Source organism: Oncorhynchus keta, chromosome 8 (genome assembly GCF_023373465.1).
Source record: "Oncorhynchus keta strain PuntledgeMale-10-30-2019 chromosome 8, Oket_V2, whole genome shotgun sequence".
In the NCBI taxonomy this organism is placed as follows: domain Eukaryota; kingdom Metazoa; phylum Chordata; class Actinopteri; order Salmoniformes; family Salmonidae; genus Oncorhynchus; species Oncorhynchus keta.
This window is the reverse complement of record NC_068428.1, coordinates 50,901,849-50,926,959: the sequence shown is the minus strand read 5'-3', so window position 1 is coordinate 50,926,959 and position 25,111 is coordinate 50,901,849. Positions and strand designations below refer to the sequence as shown.

Here is a 25,111-nt window from a genome sequence, read left to right as displayed (position 1 = left end):
CCGTTCCCCTCACAGCTCCGTAGGCAAGCACCATGGTCTTGTAGCTAGATCTGCCAGTCAACCAGAATCTTCCAGATCTGCTAGTCAACCAGAATCTTCCAGATCCGCCAGCCAGCCAGGATCTACCGGAGCCTACTACCTGCCTGAGCTTCATCTCAGTACTGGGCTTCCTCTCAGTACTGGGCTTTCTCTCTATACTGGGCTTCCCCTCAGTTCCGGGCTGCCCCTCAGTCCCGAGCTGCCCCTCAGTCCCGAGCTGCCCCTCAGTCCCGAGCTGCCCCTCAGTCCCAAGCTGCCCCTCAGCCCCAGCTTCCCCTTAGTCCCGAGCTGCCTCAGTCCCGAGCTGCCCCTCAGTCACGAGCTGCTCCTCAGTTCAGTGGGGTTCTGTGAGGACTATTAGGCCATGGTCGGCGGCGAGGGTGGATTATCCCGGGACGCGAAGGGGAGGAACTATGACTTTAATGAAGTGGGGTCCACGTCCCGGGCCGGAACCGCCACCATGGACAGACGCCCACCCGGACCCTCCCTATGGTTTTGAGGTGCGTCCGGGAGTCCGCATCTTAGGGGGGGTTCTGTCACGCCTTGGTCTTAGTGTTTTGTGTTTTCGTTGATTGTTTGGTCAGGCCAAGGTGTGACATGGGTTTGTTTTGTTGTATTTCGTATTGGGGTTTTGTGGTTATTGGGATTGCGGCTGAGTAGGGGTGTTGTATGGGCTTGGCTGCCTGAGGCGGTTCTCAATCAGAGTCAGGTGATTCTCGTTGTCTCTGATTGGGAACCGTATTTAGGTAGCCTGGGTTTCGCTTTGTATTTCGTGGGTGATTGTTCCTGTCTCTGTGTAGTTTCACCAGATAGGCTGTAATTAGGTTTCACGTTCCGTTTTGTTGTTTTGTATTTGTATCAGTTATTTCATGTATCGCGATCCTTCATTAAAGATCATGAGTAACCACCACGCTACTTTCGGTCCGACTCTCTTTCAACAAGCGAAGAACGCCGTTACAATGAAGCTATCCTCAGGCATCGTTTGCTTTCGCCTAAAAGCCTTTTTGAAATCTGACATGTTGACTGGATTCACAACACGTGTAGCTTTAATTTGGTATCTTATATGTGTGATTTCACGAAAGTTTGATTCTTACAGTAATTTATATGAATTAGGCGCTCTGCATTTTTTCTGGCTTTTGGCCAGGTGGGACGCTAGCTTCCCACATATCCCAGAGAGGTTAAGTGTTGCAGTCATTTCAGTCGCTGTAGTAGCTGACGTGTATAGTGTTGAGTCATCTGCATACAGTACATAGACACACTGGCTTTACTCAAAGCCAGAGGCATGTAGTTAGTAAAGATTGAAAAAAGTAAGGAGCCTAGACAGCTGCCCTCGGGAATTCCTGATTCTACCTGGATTATTTGACGTCACAAACTCCCAAATAGCAATAAAACAAGTCACTTACCTTTGAAGATCTTCCTCTGATCGCATTCACAAGAGTCCCAGGAACACAATGAATGGTCATTTTGTTCGATCTTTATATCCAAAATAGTCTGTTTAGTAGGCGTCATTGAGTAATCCACCCATTCAGAATGCAGACATTGGAGTTCCAAAAGTTACCAGTAAAGTTTATCCAAACAAATCAAACAACGTTTCTAATTCATTATTAGGTACTCTAATATCTAAATAAATGATAATATTTCATATGGAGCAAACTATTTTCAATAGGAAAGGAAAAGAACACAGCGTGCTCCCTCGGTCGTTGAAAGCTGCACTGACGTCTTACAAAACAGCACAATCTTTGTACCATCAATGTCTCTCAATGTCGCCAATCATCAGTCATTGTGTATGTGCTTGTTGAATGTTTTTCCCGAAACACGTGTTGAAAGTCTGTGGTTGTTTACCAACACTAAGGGTTGGTAACAGGCTGATTGGTGGGCTATTTAAACCAGTAAAGGGGGCTTTACTATTCTTACGTAGCTTTTTCTTCCCTCCAGGCCTGAGGGCACAGACATTTAGTAGACTTAGATTGAAGTTATGGCAAATAAGACTGGCAATATCGTCCACTATTAGCCTCAATCATTTTCATTTCAAGTTGTCAGACCCGGGTGGCTTGTCATTGCTGATTAACAACAACAATTATTTCATCTCTTCCACCACACTCACTTTATGGAATTCAAAATTACAATGATTGTCTTTAGTTTAGTTAGTTAGTTCAGTGGGGTTCTGGGTGAGGACTATTAGGCCGGTCGGATTATAATTAGTTCAGTTGTACTTGGATGTGTTGACGTATGTTGTCTAAGTTTACTAATCTGGCCGATGAAAAAATCATTAAAGTAGTTGGCTATATCTGTGGGCTTTGTGATGATCTGATTCAATATATATATGCCATTTAGCAGACGCTTTTTTATCCAAAGCGTCATTCAATCAAATCAAAATCAAATAAAATGTATTTATAAAGCCCTTCGTACATCAGCTGATATCTCAAAGTGCTGTACAGAAACCCAGCCTAAAACCCCAAACAGCAAGCAATGCAGGTGTAGAAGCACGGTGGCTAGGAAAAACTCCCTAGAAAGGCCTAAACCCAGGAAGAAACCTAGAGAGGAACCAGGCTATGTGGGGTGGCCAGTCCTCTTCTGGCTGTGCCAGGTGGAGATTATAACAGAACATGGCCAAGATGTTCAAATGTTCATAAATGACCAGCATGGTCCAATAATAATAAGGCAGAACAGTTGAAACTGGAGCAGCAGCAGGGCCAGGTGGACTGCGGACAGCAAGGAGTCATCATGTCAGGTAGTCCTGAGGCATGGTCCTGGGGCTCAGGTCCTCCGAGATAGAGAAAGAAAGAGAGAAAGAGAGGATTAGAGAGAGCACACTTAAATTCACACAAGACACCGAATAAGACAGGAGAAGTACTCCAGATACAACAAACTGACCCAACCCCCCGACACATAAACTACTGCAGCATAAATACTGGAGGCTGAGACAATGAATGAGTTTGTATGTTTTTTGCCCAAAATGTAATTTAAGGTGCTCTAAAGCTTTTTACTATCATTCTTAAAATCATTTAGCTTTGTTTTATAATATATTTTCTCATATTTTTTATTCAGTTTATGCAATTTGCAGTACGTTTGCCAATTGGTTGTGCAGCCAGACTTATTTGTCATTCTTTTTACCTCATCTCTCTCAACCATACAATTTAGGGGGGTTAAGGGAGGGTTAGGGGAGAGTTACGGGGGTTAAAGGAGGGTTAAGGGGGTTAAGAGTAGGTTAGGGGGTTAGGGGATGGTTAGGGGGTTGAGGTAGGGGGTTTAAAAGAAGTTAGGGGTGTTATGGGGTTGGGGGTTATGGGGGTTAGAGGAAGTTAGGGGGTTATGGGGGTTAGAGGAAGATAGGGGGTTATGGGGTTGGGGGTTATGGGGGTTAGAGGAAGTTAGGGGTTATGGGGGTTAGAGGAAGATAGGGGGTTATGGGGTTGGGGGTTATGGGGGTTAGAGGAAGATAGGGGGTTATGTGGGGTTAGGGGTTATGGGGGTTAGAGTAATTTAGGGGGTTATGGGGTTGGGGGTTATGGGGGTTATGGGGGTTAGAGGAATTTAGGGGGTTATGGGGTTGTGGGTTATGGGAGGTTAGGGGGTTAGGGGGTTAGGGTAGGGTTAAGCGGGTTATAGGAGGGTTAGGTGGTTAGGGGAGGTTTAGGGGAGTTAGGAGGTTAGGAGGTTAGGGGATGGTTAGGAGGTTAAGGGGTAGTTAGTGGGGTTAGGGGAGGTTAGCACGTAGGGTTATTGGAGGGGGGTAAGGTCCCTGAACACTATATGTTACTAGTGTTTAACATGTGTATATGTGTTCTATCTAGGAGGAACCTGTGTGGTGAACCCTACAGATCTGTTCTGCTCTGTCCCCGGCCGTCTGTCCCTCCTGAGCTCAACCTCTAAATATAAAGTCACCATTGCTGAGGTGAAGAGACGCCTCTCGCCTCCAGAGTGTCTCAACGCCTCACTTCTGGGAGGAATATTGCGCAGGTACAGACACACACACACTGGCACACAGACATGCACACTCACACAAACACAAACAAACACACGCACACACACACACTCAATAGTACTAAACATTTTGAAGCTAAACATTTATATAATTTCGAAGACTCAAATGATATCAAAAACATGAATAATGGAGTACTGCTATTAGCCCATAGAAACACATTGAATAACAGATAGTCCTTACTGCTATTAGAAACACATTGAATAACAGAGAGTCCTTACTGCTATTAGCCCATAGAAACACATTGAATAACAGATAGTCCTTACTGCTATTAGCCAATAGAAACACATTGAATAACAGATAGTCCTTACTGCTATTAGCCCATAGAAACACAATGAATAACAGATGGTCCTTACTGCTATTAGCCCATAGAAACACATTGATAACAGATAGTCCTTACTGCTATTAGCCAATAGAAACACATTGAATAACAGATAGTCCTTACTGCTATTAGCCAATAGAAACACATTGAATAACAGAGAGTCCTTACTGCTATTAGCCCATAGAAACACAATGAATAACAGATGGTCCTTACTGCTATTAGAAACACATTGAATAACAGAGAGTCCTTACTGCTATTAGCCCATAGAAACACATTGAATAACAGATAGTCCTTACTGCTATTAGCCAATAGAAACACATTGAATAACAGATAGTCCTTACTGCTATTAGCTCATAGAAACATATTGAATAACATATAGTCCTTACTGCTATTAGCTCATAGAAACACATTGAATAACAGATAGTCCTTACTGCTATTAGCCCATAGAAACACATTGAATAACAGACAGTCCTTACTGCTATTAGCCCATAGAAACACACTGAATAACAGATAGTCCTTACTGCTATTAGAAACACATTGAATAACAGATAGTCCTTACTGCTATTAGCCAATAGAAACACATTGAATAACAGATAGTCCTTACTGCTATTAGCCCATAGAAACACACTGAATAACAGATAGTCCTTACTGCTATTAGCCAATAGAAACACAATGAATAACAGATAGTCCTTACTGCTATTAGCCCATAGAAACACATTGAATAACATATAGTCCTTACTGCTATTAGAAACACATTGAATAACATATAGTCCTTACTGCTATTAGAAACACATTGAATAACAGATAGTCCTTACTGCTATTAGCTCATAGAAACACATTGAATAACAGATAGTCCTTACTGCTATTAGCCAATAGAAACACAATGAATAACAGATAGTCCTTACTGCTATTAGCCAATAGAAACACAATGAATAACAGATAGTCCTTACTGCTATTAGAAACACATTGAATAACAGATAGTCCTTACTGCTATTAGCTCATAGAAACACATTGAATAACAGATAGTCCTTACTGCTATTAGAAACACATTGAATAACAGATAGTCCTTACTGCTATTAGCTCATAGAAACAAATTGAATAACAGATAGTCCTTACTGCTATTAGCCAATAGAAACACATTGAATAACAGACAGTCCTTACTGCTATTAGCCAATAGAAACACAATGAATAACAGATAGTCCTTACTGCTATTAGAAACACATTGAATAACAGATAGTCCTTACTGCTATTAGCCAATAGAAACACATTGAATAACAGATAGTCCTTACTGCTATTAGAAACACATTGAATAACATATAGTCCTTACTGCTATTAGCCAATAGAAACACAATGAATAACAGAGAGTCCTTACTGCTATTAGTCAATAGAAACACAATGAATAACAGATAGTCCTTACTGCTATTAGAAACACATTGAATAACATATAGTCCTTACTGCTATTAGCCAATAGAAACACAATGAATAACAGATAGTCCTTACTGCTATTAGCACATAGAAACACATTGAATAACAGATAGTCCTTACTGCTATTAGCTCATAGAAACACATTGAATAACATATAGTCCTTACTGCTATTAGCCCATAGAAACACATTGAATAACATATAGTCCTTACTGCTATTAGCCAATAGAAACACAATGAATAACAGATAGTCCTTACTGCTATTAGAAACACATTGAATAACATATAGTCCTTACTGCTATTAGCCAATAGAAACACAATGAATAACAGATAGTCCTTACTGCTATTAGAAACACATTGAATAACATATAGTCCTTACTGCTATTAGCCAATAGAAACACAATGAATAACAGATAGTCCTTACTGCTATTAGCCAATAGAAACACATTGAATAACAGATAGTCCTTACTGCTATTAGCCCATAGAAACACATTGAATAACAGAGAGTCCTTACTGCTATTAGCCCATAGAAACACATTGATAACATATAGTCCTTACTGCTATTAGCCCATAGAAACACACTGAATAACAGATAGTCCTTACTGCTATTAGAAACACATTGAATAACAGATAGTCCTTACTGCTATTAGCCAATAGAAACACATTGAATAACAGATAGTCCTTACTGCTATTAGCCCATAGAAACACATTGAATAACAGATAGTCCTTACTGCTATTAGCTCATAGAAACACATTGAATAACAGAGAGTCCTTACTGCTATTAGCCAATAGAAACACATTGAATAACAGATAGTCCTTTTTGTTGTGTTTTTTTTTACATGTATTGGTCCTCTCTCTAGCTCTGTTACCTTTCACCGCAGATGGGCTGTCTCACGGTCTGATAAACACCTCCCTAGCTCTGTTACCTTTCACCGCAGATGGGCTGTCTCATGGTCTGATAAACACCTCTCTAGCTCTGTTACCTTTCACCGCAGATGGGCTGTCTCACGGTCTGATAAACACCTCCCTAGCTCTGTTACCTTTCACCGCAGATGGGCTGTCTCATGGTCTGATAAACACCTCTCTAGCTCTGTTACCTTTCACCGCAGATGGGCTGTCTCATGGTCTGATAAACACCTCCCTAGCTCTGTTACCTTTCAGTGCAGATGGGCTGTCTCACGGTCTGATAAACACCTCCCTAGCTCTGTTACCTTTCACCGCAGATGGGCTGTCTCACGGTCTGATAAACACCTCCCTAGCTCTGTTACCTTTCAGTGCAGATGGGCTGTCTCATGGTCTGATAAACACCTCCCTAGCTCTGTTACCTTTCAGTGCAGATGGGCTGTCTCACGGTCTGATAAACACCTCCCTAGCTCTGTTACCTTTCAGTGCAGATGGGCTGTCTCACGGTCTGATAAACACCTCTCTAGCTCTGTTACCTTTCACCGCAGATGGGCTGTCTCATGGTCTGATAAACACCTCCCTAGCTCTGTTACCTTTCACCGCAGATGGGCTGTCTCATGGTCTGATAAACACCTCTCTAGCTCTGTTACCTTTCACCGCAGATGGGCTGTCTCATGGTCTGATAAACACCTCTCTAGCTCTGTTACCTTTCACCGCAGATGGGCTGTCTCATGGTCTGATAAACACCTCCCTAGCTCTGTTACCTTTCACCGCAGATGGGCTGTCTCATGGTCTGATAAACACCTCCCTAGCTCTGTTACCTTTCACCGCAGATGGGCTGTCTCATGGTCTGATAAACACCTCTCTAGCTCTGTTACCTTTCACCGCAGATGGGCTGTCTCATGGTCTGATAAACACCTCTCTAGCTCTGTTACCTTTCACCGCAGATGGGCTGTCTCATGGTCTGATTAACACCTCTCTAGCTCTGTTACCTTTCACCGCAGATGGGCTGTCTCACGGTCTGATAAACACCTCCCTAGCTCTGTTACCTTTCAGTGCAGATGGGCTGTCTCATGGTCTGATAAACACCTCTCTAGCTCTGTTACCTTTCAGTGCAGATGGGCTGTCTCATGGTCTGATAAACACCTCTCTAGCTCTGTTACCTTTCAGTGCAGATGGGCTGTCTCACGGTCTGATAAACACCTCCCTAGCTCTGTTACCTTTCACCGCAGATGGGCTGTCTCACGGTCTGATAAACACCTCCCTAGCTCTGTTACCTTTCAGTGCAGATGGGCTGTCTCATGGTCTGATAAACACCTCCCTAGCTCTGTTACCTTTCAGTGCAGATGGGCTGTCTCATGGTCTGATAAACACCTCCCTAGCTCTGTTACCTTTCACCGCAGATGGGCTGTCTCATGGTCTGATAAACACCTCCCTAGCTCTGTTACCTTTCAGTGCAGATGGGCTGTCTCATGGTCTGATAAACACCTCCCTAGCTCTGTTACCTTTCAGTGCAGATGGGCTGTCTCATGGTCTGATAAACACCTCCCTAGCTCTGTTACCTTTCACCGCAGATGGGCTGTCTCCCGGTCTGATAAACACCTCCCTAGCTCTGTTACCTTTCAGTGCAGATGGGCTGTCTCATGGTCTGATAAACACCTCCCTAGCTCTGTTACCTTTCAGTGCAGATGGGCTGTCTCACGGTCTGATAAACACCTCTCTAGCTCTGTTACCTTTCAGTGCAGATGGGCTGTCTCACGGTCTGATAAACACCTCTCTAGCTCTGTTACCTTTCAGTGCAGATGGGCTGTCTCACGGTCTGATAAACACCTCTCTAGCTCTGTTACCTTTCAGTGCAGATGGGCTGTCTCACGGTCTGATAAACACCTCCCTAGCTCTGTTACCTTTCAGTGCAGATGGGCTGTCTCACGGTCTGATAAACACCTCCCTAGCTCTGTTACCTTTCAGTGCAGATGGGCTGTCTCACGGTCTGATAAACACCTCCCTAGCTCTGTTACCTTTCACCGCAGATGGGCTGTCTCACGGTCTGATAAACACCTCTCTAGCTCTGTTACCTTTCAGTGCAGATGGGCTGTCTCACGGTCTGATAAACACCTCTCTAGCTCTGTTACCTTTCAGTGCAGATGGGCTGTCTCACGGTCTGATAAACACCTCCCTAGCTCTGTTACCTTTCAGTGCAGATGGGCTGTCTCACGGTCTGATAAACACCTCCCTAGCTCTGTTACCTTTCACCGCAGATGGGTTGTCTCACGGTCTGATAAACACCTCTCTAGCTCTGTTACCTTTCAGTGCAGATGGGATGTCTCACGGTCTGATAAACACCTCTCTAGCTCTGTTACCTTTCAGTGCAGATGGGCTGTCTCACGGTCTGATAAACACCTCCCTAGCTCTGTTACCTTTCACCGCAGATGGGCTGTCTCACGGTCTGATAAACACCTCCCTAGCTCTGTTACCTTTCAGTGCAGATGGGCTGTCTCACGGTCTGATAAACACCTCCCTAGCTCTGTTACCTTTCAGTGCAGATGGGCTGTCTCACGGTCTGATAAACACCTCCCTAGCTCTGTTACCTTTCACCGCAGATGGGCTGTCTCACGGTCTGATAAACACCTCCCTAGCTCTGTTACCTTTCAGTGCAGATGGGGTGGATTGAGATTTTTTATTTATTTATTTCACCTTTAGGCTAGTTGAGAACACCTTTATTTAACCAGGTAGGCTAGTTGAGAACACCTTTATTTCACCAGGTAGGCCAGTTGAGAACACCTTTATTTAACCAGGTAGGCCAGTTGAGAACACCTTTATTTAACCAGGTAGGCTAGTTGAGAACACCTTTATTTAACCAGGTAGGCCAGTTGAGAACACCTTTATTTAACCAGGTAGGCTAGTTGAGAACACCTTTATTTAACCAGGTAGGCCAGTTGAGAACACCTTTATTTAACCAGGTAGGCTAGTTGAGAACACCTTTATTTAACCAGGTAGGCTAGTTGAGAACACCTTTATTTAACCAGGTAGGCCAGTTGAGAACACCTTTATTTAACCAGGTAGGCTAGTTGAGAACACCTTTATTTAACCAGGTAGGCTAGTTGAGAACACCTTTATTTAACCAGGTAGGCCAGTTGAGAACACCTTTATTTAACCAGGTAGGCTAGTTGAGAACACCTTTATTTAACCAGGTAGGCCAGTTGAGAACACCTTTATTTAACCAGGTAGGCTAGTTGAGAACACCTTTATTTAACCAGGTAGGCTAGTTGAGAACACCTTTATTTAACCAGGTAGGCTAGTTGAGAACACCTTTATTTAACCAGGTAGGCTAGTTGAGAACACCTTTATTTAACCAGGTAGGCCAGTTGAGAACACCTTTATTTAACCAGGTAGGCTAGTTGAGAACACCTTTATTTAACCAGGTAGGCCAGTTGAGAACACCTTTATTTAACCAGGTAGGCTAGTTGAGAACACCTTTATTTAACCAGGTAGGCCAGTTGAGAACACCTTTATTTAACCAGGTAGGCTAGTTGAGAACACCTTTATTTAACCAGGTAGGCTAGTTGAGAACACCTTTATTTAACCAGGTAGGCCAGTTGAGAACACCTTTATTTAACCAGGTAGGCTAGTTGAGAACATCTTTATTTAACCAGGTAGGCTAGTTGAGAACACCTTTATTTAACCAGGTAGGCTAGTTGAGAACACCTTTATTTAACCAGGTAGGCAAGTTGAGAACACCTTTATTTAACCAGGTAGACCAGTTGAGAACAAGTTCTCATTTACAAATGCGACCTGGCCAAGATAAAGCAAAGCACTTCGACAGATACAATGACACAGAGATGCATCCAATGCAAAACGGGGCGGCAGGGTAGCCTAATGGTTGGACTAGGAACCGGAAGGTTGCAAGTTCAAGCCCCTGAGCTGACAAGGTACTAATCTGTCGTCCTGCCTCTGAACAGGCAGTTAAACCACTGTTCCTAGGCCGTCATTGAAATTAAGAATGTGTTCTTAACTGACTTGCCTGGTTAAATAAAGGTCAAATAAAAAATATAAAAAACAAATACAGATATCTGCCAGATTTGAACCTTAACCCTAATGCTAATTACATGACCGCGGGTGAGCGGACATCGACTTCAGGGGGTTAATTGATATTAATATGTTAATTATTTTAATGAGATGATAGTATATTTTATTTTATTGCTGTGATAATCTATTTTAATGCAGAGCTAAGTCTAAGAATGGTGGTCGTTGTCTGAGAGAGAAGTTGGATCGACTGGGACTCAACCTGCCAGCTGGTCGGAGAAAAGCTGCCAACGTTACACTCCTCACCTCTCTGGTGGAAGGTAGGAATAACTCATCCTTCTATCAATCTACACCTAATAAAACTCATCCTTCTATCAATCTACACCTAATAAAACTCATCCTTCTATCAATCTACACCTAATATAACTCATCCCTCTACCAATCTACACCTAATATAACTCATCCTTCTATCAATCTACACCAAATAAAACTCATCCTTCTATCAATCTACACCTAATATAACTCATCCCTCAATCAATCTGGACCACCTAATATATTTCATCCCTCTATCAATCTACACCTAATATAACTCATCCCTCAATCAATCTGGACCACCTAATATATTTCATCCCTCTATCAATCTACACCTAATATAACTCATCCCTCAATCAATCTGGACCACCTAATATATTTCATCCCTCTATCAATCTACACCTAATATAACTCATCCCTCAATCAATCTGGACCACCTAATATATTTCATCCCTCTATCAATCTACACCTAATATAACTCATCCCTCAATCAATCTGGACCACCTAATATAACTCATCCCTCAATCAATCTGGACCACCTAATATAACTCATCCCTCAATCAATCTGGACCACCTAATATCATTCATCCCTCTATCAATCTACACCTAATATAACTCATCCCTCTATCAATCTGGACCACCTAATATCATTCATCCCTCTATCAATCTACACCTAATATAACTCATCCCTCTATCAATCTGGACCACCTAATATCATTCATCCCTCTATCAATCTGGACCACCATATATATTTCATCCCTCTATCAATCTACACCTAATATAACTCATCCCTCAATCAATCTGGACCACCTAATATCATTCATCCCTCTATCAATCTACACCTAATATAACTCATCCCTCTATCAATCTGGACCACCTAATATCATTCATCCCTCTATCAATCTGGACCACCATATATATTTCATCCCTCTATCAATCTACACCTAATATAACTCATCCCTCAATCAATCTGGACCACCTAATATCATTCATCCCTCTATCAATCTACACCTAATATAACTCATCCCTCTATCAATCTGGACCACCTAATATCATTCATCCCTCTATCAATCTGGACCACCATATATATTTCATCCCTCTATCAATCTACACCTAATATAACTCATCCCTCTATCAATCTGGACCACCTAATATCATTCATCCCTCTATCAATCTGGACCACCATATATATTTCATCCCTCTATCAATTTACACCAAATAAAACTCATCCTTCTATCAATCTGGACCACCTAATATATTTCATCCCTCTATCAATCTGGACCACCTAATATAACTCATCCCTCTATCAATCTGGACCACCTAATATAACTCATCCCTCTATCAATCTGGACCACCTAATATATTTCATCCCTCTATCAATCTGGACCACCTAATATATTTCATCCCTCTATCAATCTACACCTTCTAAAAAAACTCATGCCTCTATTATCCTACACCTAATATAACTCATCCCTCTATCAATCTACACCTAATATAACTCATCCCTCAATCAATCTGGACCACCTAATATCATTCATCCCTCTATCAACCTAGACCTTCTAAAAAAACTCATGCCTCTATTATCCTACACCTAATACAACTCATCCCTCTATTAACCTACACCTAATACAACTCATGCCTCTATTAACCTACACCTAATACAACTCATGCCTCTATTAATCTACACCTAATACAACTCATGCCTTTATTAACCTACACCTAAAAAAACTCATGCCTCTATTAACCTACACCTAATACAACTCATCCCTCTATTAATCTACACCTAAAAAACTCATGCCTCTATTAATCTACACCTAATACAACACATCCCTCTGTAACAGTATAATTTTAAACCGTCCCCTTGCCCATACCCGGGCGCGAACCAGGGACCTTCTGCACACATCAACAACAGTCACCCTCGAAGCATCGTTACCCATCGCTCCACAAAAGCCACGGCCCTTGCAGAGCAAGGGGAACTACTACTTCAAGGTCTCAGAGCAAGTGACGTAACCGATTGAAACGCTATTTAGCGCACACCGCTAACTAAGCTAGCCGTTTCACATCCGTTACACCTCTACCAATCTACACCTTCTAATAAAACACTTCCCTCTACCAATCTACACCTTCTAATAAAACACTTCATTCTACCAATCTATACCTCCTAATAAAACACATCCCTCTACCAATCTACACCTTCTAATAAAACACTTCCCTCTACCAATCTACACCTTCTAATAAAACACATCCCTCTACCAATCTATACCTCCTAATAAAACACATCCCCCTACCAATCTATACCTCCTAATAAAACACTTCCCTCTACCAATCTACACCTTCTAATAAAACACTTCATTCTACCAATCTATACCTCCTAATAAAACACATCCCTCTACCAATCTACTCCTTCTAATAAAACACTTCCCTCTACCAATCTACACCTTCTAATAAAACACTTCCCTCTACCAATCTACACCTTCTAATAAAACACTTCATTCTACCAATCTATACCTCCTAATAAAACACATCCCCCTACCAATCTATACCTCCTAATAAAACACATCCCTCTACCAATCTATACCTCCTAATAAAACACATCCCTCTACCAATCTACACCTTCTAATAAAACACTTCCCTCTACCAATCTACACCTTCTAATAAAACACTTCCCTCTACCAATCTATACCTCCTAATAAAACACATCCCCTACCAATCTATACCTCCTAATAAAACACATCCCTCTACCAATCTACACCTTCTAATAAAACACTTCATTCTACCAATCTATACCTCCTAATAAAACACATCCCTCTACCAATCTATACCTCCTAATAAAACACTTCCCTCTACCAATCTATACCTCCTAATAAAACACTTCCCTCTACCAATCTACACCTTCTAATAAAACACATCCCTCTACCAATCTACACCTTCTAATACAACACCTAATACAACTCATCCGTCTATCAATCTGGACATCCTAATAAAACTCATCCCTTTGTCAATCGACACCTAATACAACTCATCCGTCTATCAATCTGGACATCCTAATAAAATGCATCCCTCTGTCAATCTAAACCTCCTAATAAAACTCATCCCTCTATCAATCTACATCTTCCATTAAAACTATTAAATCTCATCCCTCATCCCTATATTAATCCATTAAATCTCATCCCTCTATTAATCTGCACCTTAACAACTAATCCCTCTTTCAAGCAACACCTCCTAATACAAATCATCCCTCTATCAATCTGGACCTCCAAGTAAAATTCTTCCCTCTATCAATCTGGACATCCTAATAAAACCCATCCATCCACCAATCTACACCTTCAAACCAAACTCATCCCTCCATCAATCTACACCTTCTTATAAAACTCATTCCTATATCAATCTACACCTCCAAATACAACTCACCCCTCTATCAATTTACACCTCCTAATAAATGTCATCCCTCCATCAATCTACATCGTCTTATACAACTCATCCCTCTATCAATCTAGACTTCTTAAATATCTTTCTACACCTCCTAATAAAACTCATCTCCTTATTATCTACACCTAATACAACTCATCCCTATATCAATATACATCTAATACAACTAAATCAGTCTGGACCTCCGAATAAATCTCATCCTTCTATCAATCTACATCTAATAAAAGACATCCCTTTATCAATCTACACCTCCTAATAAATCTCATCCTTAAATCAATTTACACCTTCTATTAAAACTCATCCCTCTATTGTATCTAAACCTCTGAATAAAAATAATCTCTGTCAATCTGCACCTTTAAAGCCCATGACTCTATCAATCTACTCATTCTGATAAATATCATCCCTCTATCAATCTGCACCTAATATAACTCATCCCTCAATCAATCTACACCTCCTAATACAACTCATCCCTCTACCAATCTACACCTCCTAATAAAACTCATCCCTCTATCAATCTCAACCTTCTCATAAAACTCATCCCTCTATCAATCTACACCTTCTAATTATACTCATCCCTATATCAATCTACACCTTCTAATTATACTCACCCCTCTATCAACCTACACCTTCATATTTTACTCATCCCTATAGCAATATTCTCCTCCTAATAAAATATGTTTGTGTGTGTACGTGTACGTGTGTGTTTGTGTAGGTGAGGCGCTCCACCTGGCTAGAGACTTTGGTTATACGTGTGAGACAGAGTTTCCTACCAAGGCAGCAGGAGAACACCTAGCCAGACAACACAATGAACCCAAGGAGACCAGTGGGCGCAAGAAGATGGTACTGGCCACCAAGTAAGACACACACACAGACACACACACACACACACACACATATATATATATATATTGAACTCTTAACCCCTAACCTCTTACCTTTTCCCTGTGACATTTAGGCAGATCTGTAAAGAGTTCCAGGACCTGTTGAGTCAGGACCGTTCTCCTCTTGGCTCCTCCAGACCCACACCTATACTGGACCTGGATATACAGAGACACCTCACACACTTCAGGTACATGCACACACACACACACACACACACACACACACACACACACACACACACACACACACACACACACACACACACACACACACACACACACACACACACACACACACACACACACACACACACACACACACACACACACACACACTCACACACACACACACACACACACACACACACACACACACACACACACACACACACACACACACACACACACACACACACACACACACACACACACACACACACACACACACAATCTTCAGCTGTTCTGAGCTGCCCTTCACAATGTAATTTGACCCCACATGAACCATGACAGTATCAGCCCCCAGTGACTGACTCACAGCCTCGGGAAGCAACCTGGTGATATCCTGAACTTTGACCCCACATGAACCATGACAGTATCAGCCCCGGTGACTGACTCACAGCCTCGTGAAGAAACCTGGTGACTTTTGCCCGAAGAAAACACAAAGTCTTTGCCCCAGGTACAGATATATGCCTCACCATTGAACTCCCTATCACAATAGCCAGAATGATCCGTCCTCTGTCGTGTCTTGAAGCAGATTGTGAGGCCAGAGCCAGAACTCACCTGAGAAGAGGACTGCAAAAGGACAGAGTTCTGATCCAGAGAGTGGTGGTTCAGGCTGTGTACAGGACACAACAGCCAAAAGGACAGAGTTCTGATCCAGAGAGTGGTGGTTCAGGCTGTGTACAGGACACAACAGCCAAAAGGACAGAGTTCTGATCCAGAGAGTGGTGGTTCAGGCTGTGCAGGTTCAAGCTGCGGGGCGGCAGGGTGGTCTAGTGGTTAGAGCATTGGACTAGTAATCGAAAGGTTGCAAGTTCAAATCCCCGAGCTGACAAGGTACAAATGTGTCATTCTGCACTTGAACAGGCAGTTAACCCACTGTTCCTAGGCCATCATTGAAAATAAGAATTTGTTCTTAACTGACTTGCCTGGTAAAATACATTTTAAATTTAAAAAAATTACCCTCACCTGGAGTCTAACAAGGAGCATCCATTTACACTCACCTGGAGTCCAACAAGGAGCATCCATTTACACTCACCTGGAGTCCAACAAGGAGCATCCATTTACACTCACCTGGAGTCCAACAAGGAGCATCCATTTACACTCACCTGGAGTCCAACAAGGAGCATCCATTTACACTCATCTGGAGTCCAACAAGGAGCATCCATTTACACTCACCTGGAGTCCAACAAGGAGCATCCATTTACACTCACCTGGAGTCCAACAAGGAGCATCCATTTACCCTCACCCGGAGTCTAACAAGGAGCATCCATTTACACTCACCTGGAGTCTAACAAGGAGCATCCATTTACACTCACCTGGAGTCTAACAATGAGCATCCATTTACACTCACCTGGAGTCCAACAAGGAGCATCCATTTACACTCACCTGGAGTCCAACAAGGAGCATCCATTTACACTCACCTGGAGTCCAACAAGGAGCATCCATTTACACTCACCTGGAGTCCAACAAGGAGCATCCATTTACACTCACCTGGAGTCCAACAAGGAGCATCCATTTACACTCACCTGGAGTCCAACAAGGAGCATCCATTTACACTCACCTGGAGTCCAACAAGGAGCATCCATTTATTATTATTATTATATATTATCCATTTACACTCACCTGGAGTCCAACAAGGAGCATCCATTTACACTCACCTGGAGTCCAACAAGGATCAGTCATTTACACTCACCTGGAGTCCAACAAGGAGCATCCATTTACACTCACCTGGAGTCCAACAAGGAGCATCCATTTACACTCACCTGGAGTCCGACAATGAGCAGCTATTTACACTCACCTGGAGTCCAACAAGGAGCATCCATTTACACTCACCTGGAGTCCGACAATGAGCAGCTATTTACACTCACCTGGAGTCCGACAAGGAGCATCCATTTCCTGGTTCTAGCTAGTAGAGAGGTGCAGTGGGGGAAACTGATCATAGTCCTATTAGGATCCTCTTGGATGATTTGATGGTCTCATAGAATCCTTATTCAGGTCATAATAATCCTTTCTTTACCTGCATCAAGTTCCATCGGATCGTGACAACAACGAATATGTGGCAGATTATACAGTTAATAGCATGCGACACCCCAGCAGATTGAAATGAGTTTTAACAGCTGCAGGCCAACAGTCCAAGGGAACAAACATTTTCCGGCTCCACAGCGGACACCTGCACAACAGTGTTGTTTGTCTTTGGTTGAATGTGAAGAGCGTTGAATGTGAAGAGTGAGAGAGAAGTGCAGGGGGGGCAGGTGATGTCTGGGTCAGCTGTCAGTGGCAGGTGGCCGGCTGTTCCTTGCTATGCACCGGCCCGGCTGCGTGTTAATGTTCGGTGTGGCCTCTCAGAGCTGATTCGGGGTGTCCCCAGTGTCTGTCGTCGTGGGGGTGCTTTGCTGCAGGAGGGAGTGGTGCACTTCACAAAATAGATGGTGTCATGAGGAAGGAAAATTATGCGTATATACGGAAGTAACATCTCAAGACATCAGTCAGGAAGTTAAATCTTGGTCGCAAATGTTTCTTCCAAATGGACAATGACCCCAAGCATACTTCCAAAGTTGTGCAAAATGGCTTAAGGACAACAAAGTCAAGGTATTGGAGTGGCCACAACCTTGACCTCAATCCAATAGAACATTTGTGGGCAGAACTGAAAAAGCGTGTGCGAGCAAGGAGGCCTACAAACCTGACTCAGTTACAAAATTCACCCAACTTATTGTGGGAAGCTTGTGGAAGGCTACCCAAAACATTTGACCCAACTTAAACGATTTAAAGGCAATGCTACCAAAAACTAATTCAGTGTATGTAAACGTCTGACCCACTGGGAATGCGATGAAAGAAATAAAAGCTGAAAGAAATAATTCTCTCTACTATTTTTCTGATATTTCACATTTGTGAAGTAAACTGGTAATCCTAACTGACCTAAAACAGGGGATTTTTAATAGGATTAAACTGAGTTTAAATGTATTTGGCTAAGGTGTATGTAAACTTCCAACTTCAACTGTATATAGCGTAAACATAGTGTATATATAGTGTCTATATAGTATATTTATAATGTCTATATAGTGTGCATATGGTGTCTATATAGTTTATTTATAGCATCTATATTGTGTCCATATCATGTATATAGTGTTAATAGTGTGTATAGAGTGTATATAGTTGGTAATATATTGTATATATAGAGTATATAGTGTGTATAGAGTGTATATAGTGTTAATATAGTGTATATATAGAATATATAGTGTATATATAGAGTATATAGTGTATATAGAGTATATAGTGTGTATAGAGTGTATATAGTGTCTATGTAGTTTATTTATGGTGTCTTTAAAATGTCTATATTGTGTCTCTATAGTATATAGCATATAGTGTGTATATACACATATACATATATACATATACATATATATATACACACGCTATATACTATGTCGCGATACGAAACCTTCAGCCCCGCCCCTTGGCCGGCAGCGGGGTTGCTAGAGGTGGTTAGCGTCCCGTTCCCTTGATTGGACAGGGCACTATAGATACTTCAGGTTATCTCGGTATAACCAGGACCGCTCGCGTAGCCCTGCCTCTCTTTCTATGTCGAAGCGTTGTCCGCGTAGAGAGGTCTTTTGCCTTGTCACTCTCAACGGTCTAGCTCTAGCTGGGATGTGTGAACCCCACGTTTCTCCTCCAGACTCTTTGTTTCACCACTAATTGGTCCTTGAGTTATTATTAAGCACTAGTCCTACCAGTCTCTATATGATTTCCCTGTGGTTGAGTGTTTCCCCTCTGTGATGTATCTAGTTTAAAGTGTGAAGACCTTTAGTCAACTTAGTCTCACTACTCTGCCCGTCGGCTATGTATCGCTTGGAAAATAAAACTTAGATCGATAAGACAATTAAATTAATCAATCACTACTGGACACACCTTCCTCCTTGTCTTTTAATAGTAACTCATTCTGTCATAGAGCATTGATCCCCGTTTCCAGTGTCCCGGTAGCGGGGAGTGTCAGAGTTGTTATCTCCCGTGGCGTTAACTGTCTTTGAGAGAACCGTTTACTCGAGACAAAATAAGACTACCGTTTATTTTTGAAAACACTCTGTTTTTTGTCTTTTACAATCAAACACACTTCAAAATACACAATTGTTACTCGGTCACACACAGCGTTAATCAAAAACATGCAATTGACTTAATGCTCTTATAAAATGCCTGGTACAATGATAACACTTATCTCTATATTAAATACTTATAATAGTTATTTAATTACCTTTGAGAGATGACGAGGAGACCCACAAGATCAGGAGCAGAGTTTCAATCAGTCAGAGTTCTGTTAAGAATTTAGATAGGTAGCGACTCCCCTCTACTGGCTGAGAGGTTGAATTGGAGTCGGTGCTTTACTAAATTGAGAGATTCAAGTTTGGCCGGGATGGGAGAACCCGCTGGTGATTCCCTGCCCCAAATGGAATACCAAAAAGTCTGTGTCCGCAACGAGGTCGAGATGCTGAGCTCAATCGAGAGGTTCCGGAGAACACTTCTGGATATATTTGCATCAGCACCCACGCGCCTGACGCAAAGCGACAAAATGACTGGTCAATAGTTAAACGGTATATCGGAGAGTCACTTCTCAGATCCAACAAGTTAGAATCTTTTAAGTAATTTGAGTCAGGTGTCAATTTACCCAAAGTCAAATGGTTGTCTAAATGAATTCAGAATTCAAGAAGTCAGCGCCAAAGTAATGGCAAATGTCTCTTTATATACCTTTTGATTCTCTGCACCCGATCTGCTGCTCCTCCCATCCCCTCAGAGCAGAGAGGGTGATGACATATCTTACAACAGGAAATACTTTTCTTACAGTTCATATATGGGCCTCTGGTTATGACAGAGCCTATTACTCTAGCAACAATGAGGAAACACTTTTCTTACAGTGCGCATATGGGCCTCTGTTTATGACAGAGCCTATTACTCTATCAGCAATGAGTCTATCAGCTGTTCCCATTCAGAGGTGTCACTTGAGGCAGAGGGTGATTCTTCCTGACACCAGTCAGGTTCAATAGTTGGTTGGCTTGAGTCGTCTTCTGGTGGCTTTGCCCAATCCGGTATTTCAGTAGGCGAGGTCATCTCTGTCTCTACCCTTGGTGGGTAAGACAGGGGAAGAGGACCAGGAGGTAGATCCATTTGGCGTTTTACTACAACTATATACTATAGAGACAGAGTATATATATATACACACTACTCTTCAAAAGTTTGGCGTCACTTAGAAATGTCCTTGTTTTTGACCAGACTAACCAGAATAGAAAGAGGAATGGGAGGCCACGGTGCACAACTGAGCAAGAGGACAAGTACATTAGAGTGTCTAGTTTGAAAGCCTCACAAGTTCTCAACTGGCAGCTTCATTATATAGTACCCACAAAACACCAGTCTCAACGTCAACAGTGAAGATGCGACTCCAGAATGCTGGCCTTCTAGGCAGAGTTGTAGAAAAAAAGCCATATCTCAGACTGGCCAATAAAAAGAAAAGATTAAGATGGGCAAAAGAACACAGACACTGGACAGAGAAAGAGTGGGAAAAAGTATTATGGACAGATAAAGTTTGCGGTGTTCAGATCACAAAGAAGAACATTCATGAGATGCAAAAAAAATTAATAGATGCTGGAGGAGTGCTTGACGCCATCTGTCAATCATGGTGGAGGCAATGTGATAGTCTGAGGGTGCTTTGGTGCTGGTAAAGTGGAAGATTTGTACAGGACAAAAGGGATCTTGAAGAAGGAAGGCTATCACTCCATTTTGCAACACCATGCCATACCCTGTGGATGGCACTTAGTTGGAGCAAATTTCCTCCTACAATAGGACATGACCCAAAGCACAGCTCCAAACTATGCAATAACTATTTAGTGAAGAAGCAGTCAGCTGGTATTCTGTCTATAATGGAGTCAATAAACAATCACCGGATCTCAACCCTTATTGAGCTGTTGTGGGAGCAGCTTGACCGTATGGTATGTGAGAAGTGCCCATCAAGCCAATCCAACTTGTGGGAGGTGTTTCAGGAAGCATGGGGTGAGATTACATGGGGTCAGATTACCTCAACAAATTGACAACTAGAATGCCAAAGGTCTGCAAGGCTATAATTGCTAAAAATGGAGGATTCTTTGAAGAAAGCAAAGTTTAAAGTACAGAATTATTATTTCAATTTCTAAGTGACCCAAAACTTTTGAACAGTACCAATATTGTGTCTAAATAATATATATACATATTGTGTCTATATAGTGTCTATATAACGTCTATATAATGTCTATATAGTGTGTATATATGGTATGAATAGTGTCTACATATTGTGCATATAGTGAATATTGTCAGGTGGGTGCAGGAATCAGACGCAGAGAGAGTTCTGAGGTTAAGTGCTTTATTCAGGCACAACAAAATAATAAGCCCAACAAATACAGGGCGCGGGACATACAACGAGACAACCCAAAAACCACAGGGTGCTTAGTTAGTATTTATATAGTGTCTATATCGTGGCTATATAATGTACATATAGTATTTATATAGTGTCTATATGGTGTCTATATAATGTACATATAGTCTTTATATAGTAGCTAAATAATCTATATTTAGTGTAAACATAGTGTATTTTTGTACATATAGTGTCTATATACTGTAGATAATATCTATATAGAGTATATATATATATATATATTGTATATGGTGTCTATTTAGTATATATATAATGTCTATATTGTGTATGTAGTGTCGACATACTGTATATCTGTATATACACTACCATCAAAAGTTTGGACACAAAGGTTTTTCTTTATTTGTACTTTTTTCTACATTGTAGAATAATAGTGAAGACATCAAAACTATGAAATAACACATATGGAACCATGTAGTAACCCAAAAGGTGTTAAACAAATCACCCTTTGCCTTGATGACAGCTTTGCACACTCTTGGCATTCTCTCAACCACCCTTACGTGGAATGCTTTTCCAACACTCTTGAAGGAGTTCCTACATGTGTTGGCTGCTTTTCCTTCACTCTTGAATCCTGTAGCACAAACTCAAGAAAGTTCTGGGACACTGTAAAGTCCATGTGGTCCTTCTGTAGCACAGTTGGTAGAGCATGGCGCTTGTAACGCCAGGGTAGTGGGTTCGATTCCCGGGACCACCCATACGTAGAATGTATGCACACATGTAAGTCGCTTTGGATAAAAGCGTCTGCTAAATGGCATATATTATGGAGAATAAGAGCACCTCCTCCCAGCTGTACACTGCACTAAGGCTAGGAAACACTGTCACCACTGATAAATCCACAATAATTGAGAATTTCAATAAGCATTTTTCTACAGCTGGCCATGCTTTCCACCTGGCTACCCCTACCCCGGTCAACTGCCCTGCAGCCCCCATAGCAACTCGACCACAAGCCTCCCCATTTCTCCTTCACCCAAATCCAGATAGCTGATGATCTGAAAGAGCGGCAAAATCTGGACCCCTACAAATTAGCCTGGCTAGACAATCTGGACACTCTCTTTCTAAAATTATCTGCAGAAATGGTTGCAAACCATATTACTAGCCCGTTCAACCTCTTTTTCGTATCGTCTAAGATTCCAAAAGATTTGAAAGCTGACGCGATCATCCCCCTCTTCAAAGGGGTAGACACTCTTGACCCAAACTGCTACATACCTATATCTATCCTACTCTTCCGTTCCAAGGTCTTCGAAAGCCAAGTTAACGACCATTTCGAATCCCACCGTACTCCGCTATGCAATCTGGTTTCAGTGCTGGTCATGTGTGCACCTCAATTCTCGTGCCGACTCTCTTCTCTGTGTACATCAATGATGTCGCTCTTGCTGCTGGTGATTCTCTGATCCACCTCTACGCAGACGAAACCATTCTGTATACTTCTGGCCCCTTTTTGGACACTGTGTTAACTAACCTGCAGACGAGCTTCAATGCCATACAGCTCTCCTTCTGTGGCCTCCAACTGCTCTTAAATGCAAGTAAAACGAAATGCATGCAACCGATCGCTGCCCACACCTGCCCGCCTGTCCAGCATCACTACTCTGGACAGTTCTGACTTAGAATATGTGGATTGCAAATACCTAGGTGTCTGGCTAGACTGTCAACTCTCCTTCCAGAATCACATTATCATCTCCAATCCAAAATTAAATCTAGAATCGGCTTCTTATTTCGTAACGAAGCATCCTTCACTCATGCTGCCAAACATACCCTAAAACTGACCATCCTACTGATCCTCGACTTTGGCAATGTAATTTACAAAATAGCCTCCAACACTCTACTCAACCAATTGGATGCAGTCTATCACAGTGCCATCCGTTTTGTCACCAAAGCCGCATAAACTACCCACCACTGCGTCCTGTACACTCTCTTTGACTGGCCCTCGCTTCAAACTCGTCACCAAACCCACTGGCTCCAGGTCATCTACAAGTCTTTGCTAGGTATATCCCCGCCTTATCTCAGCTCACTGGTCACCATATCTGCACCCAATCATAGCACGCGCTCCAGTAGGTACATCTCACTTGTCACCCCCAAAGCCAATTCCCCCTTTGGTCACCTTTCCTTCCAGTTCTCTGCTGCCAATGACTGGAACGAACTGCAAAAATCACTGAAGCTGGAGACTCATATCTCCCTCACTAGCTTTAAGCACCAGCTGTCAGAGCAGCTCACAGATCACTGCACCTGTATATAGTCCATCTGTAAATAGCCCATCCAACTACCTCATCCAGATACTGTATTTATTTATCTTGCTCATTTGCACTCCAGTATTTCTACTTGCACATCATCATCTGCTCATCTATCACTCCAGTGTTTAAAAGGTATATTGTAATTACTTCGCCACCATGGCCTATTTATTATCTTACCTCTTTTGCACACACTGTATATATACTTTTTCTACTGTATTATTGACTGTATGCTTTGTTTATTCCATGTGTAACTCTGTGTTGTTGTATGTGTCGAACTGCTTTGCTTTATCTTGGCCAGGTCCAAGTTGTAAATGAGAACTTGTTCTCAACTAGCCTACCTGGTTAAATAAAGGTGTTCTCAACTAGCCTACCTGGTTAAATAAAGGTGTTCTCAACTAGCCTACCTGGTTAAATAAAGGTGTTCTCAACTAGCCTACCTGGTTAAATAAAGGTGAAATAAACATAAATAAACTCTGTGGTCCAACTCATTCCAAACCATCTCAATTGGGTTGAGGTCGGTTGATTGTAGAGGCCAGGTCATCTGATGCAGCACTCATCACTATCCTTCTTGGTCAAATAGCCCTTACACAGTCTGGAGGTGTGTTGGGTCATTGTCCTGTTAAAAACCAAATGATCGTCACACTAAGAGCAAACTGGATGGGATGGCGTATTGCTGCAGTATGCTGTGGTTGCCATGCACGTTAATTGTGCCTTGAATTCAAAATAAATCACAGACAGTGTCACCATCAAAGTACCCCCACACCATCACACCTCCTCCTCCATGCTTCACGGTGGGAACCACACATGCAGAGATGATCCGTTCACCTACTCTACATCTCACAGAGACACAGACATCATTAAAGCACCATCACACCTCCTCCTCCATGCTTCACGGTG

The 25,111-nt window shown here is 42.1% G+C and overlaps 1 protein-coding gene across 1 annotated transcript in view; it reads left to right on the top strand.

Moving 5' to 3' along the window:
- Window positions 1–25,111, top strand: part of LOC118358674 (transcription factor AP-2-delta-like) — a 50,015-nt gene that overhangs the window by 18,056 nt on the left and 6,848 nt on the right. The window contains exons 4-7 of the mRNA XM_052524719.1: window positions 3,834–3,999; window positions 10,893–11,011; window positions 15,145–15,286; window positions 15,388–15,501. Coding sequence (XP_052380679.1) covers window positions 3,834–3,999; window positions 10,893–11,011; window positions 15,145–15,286; window positions 15,388–15,501 — 541 coding nt within the window. The remainder of the gene's footprint in view (window positions 1–3,833; window positions 4,000–10,892; window positions 11,012–15,144; window positions 15,287–15,387; window positions 15,502–25,111) is intronic.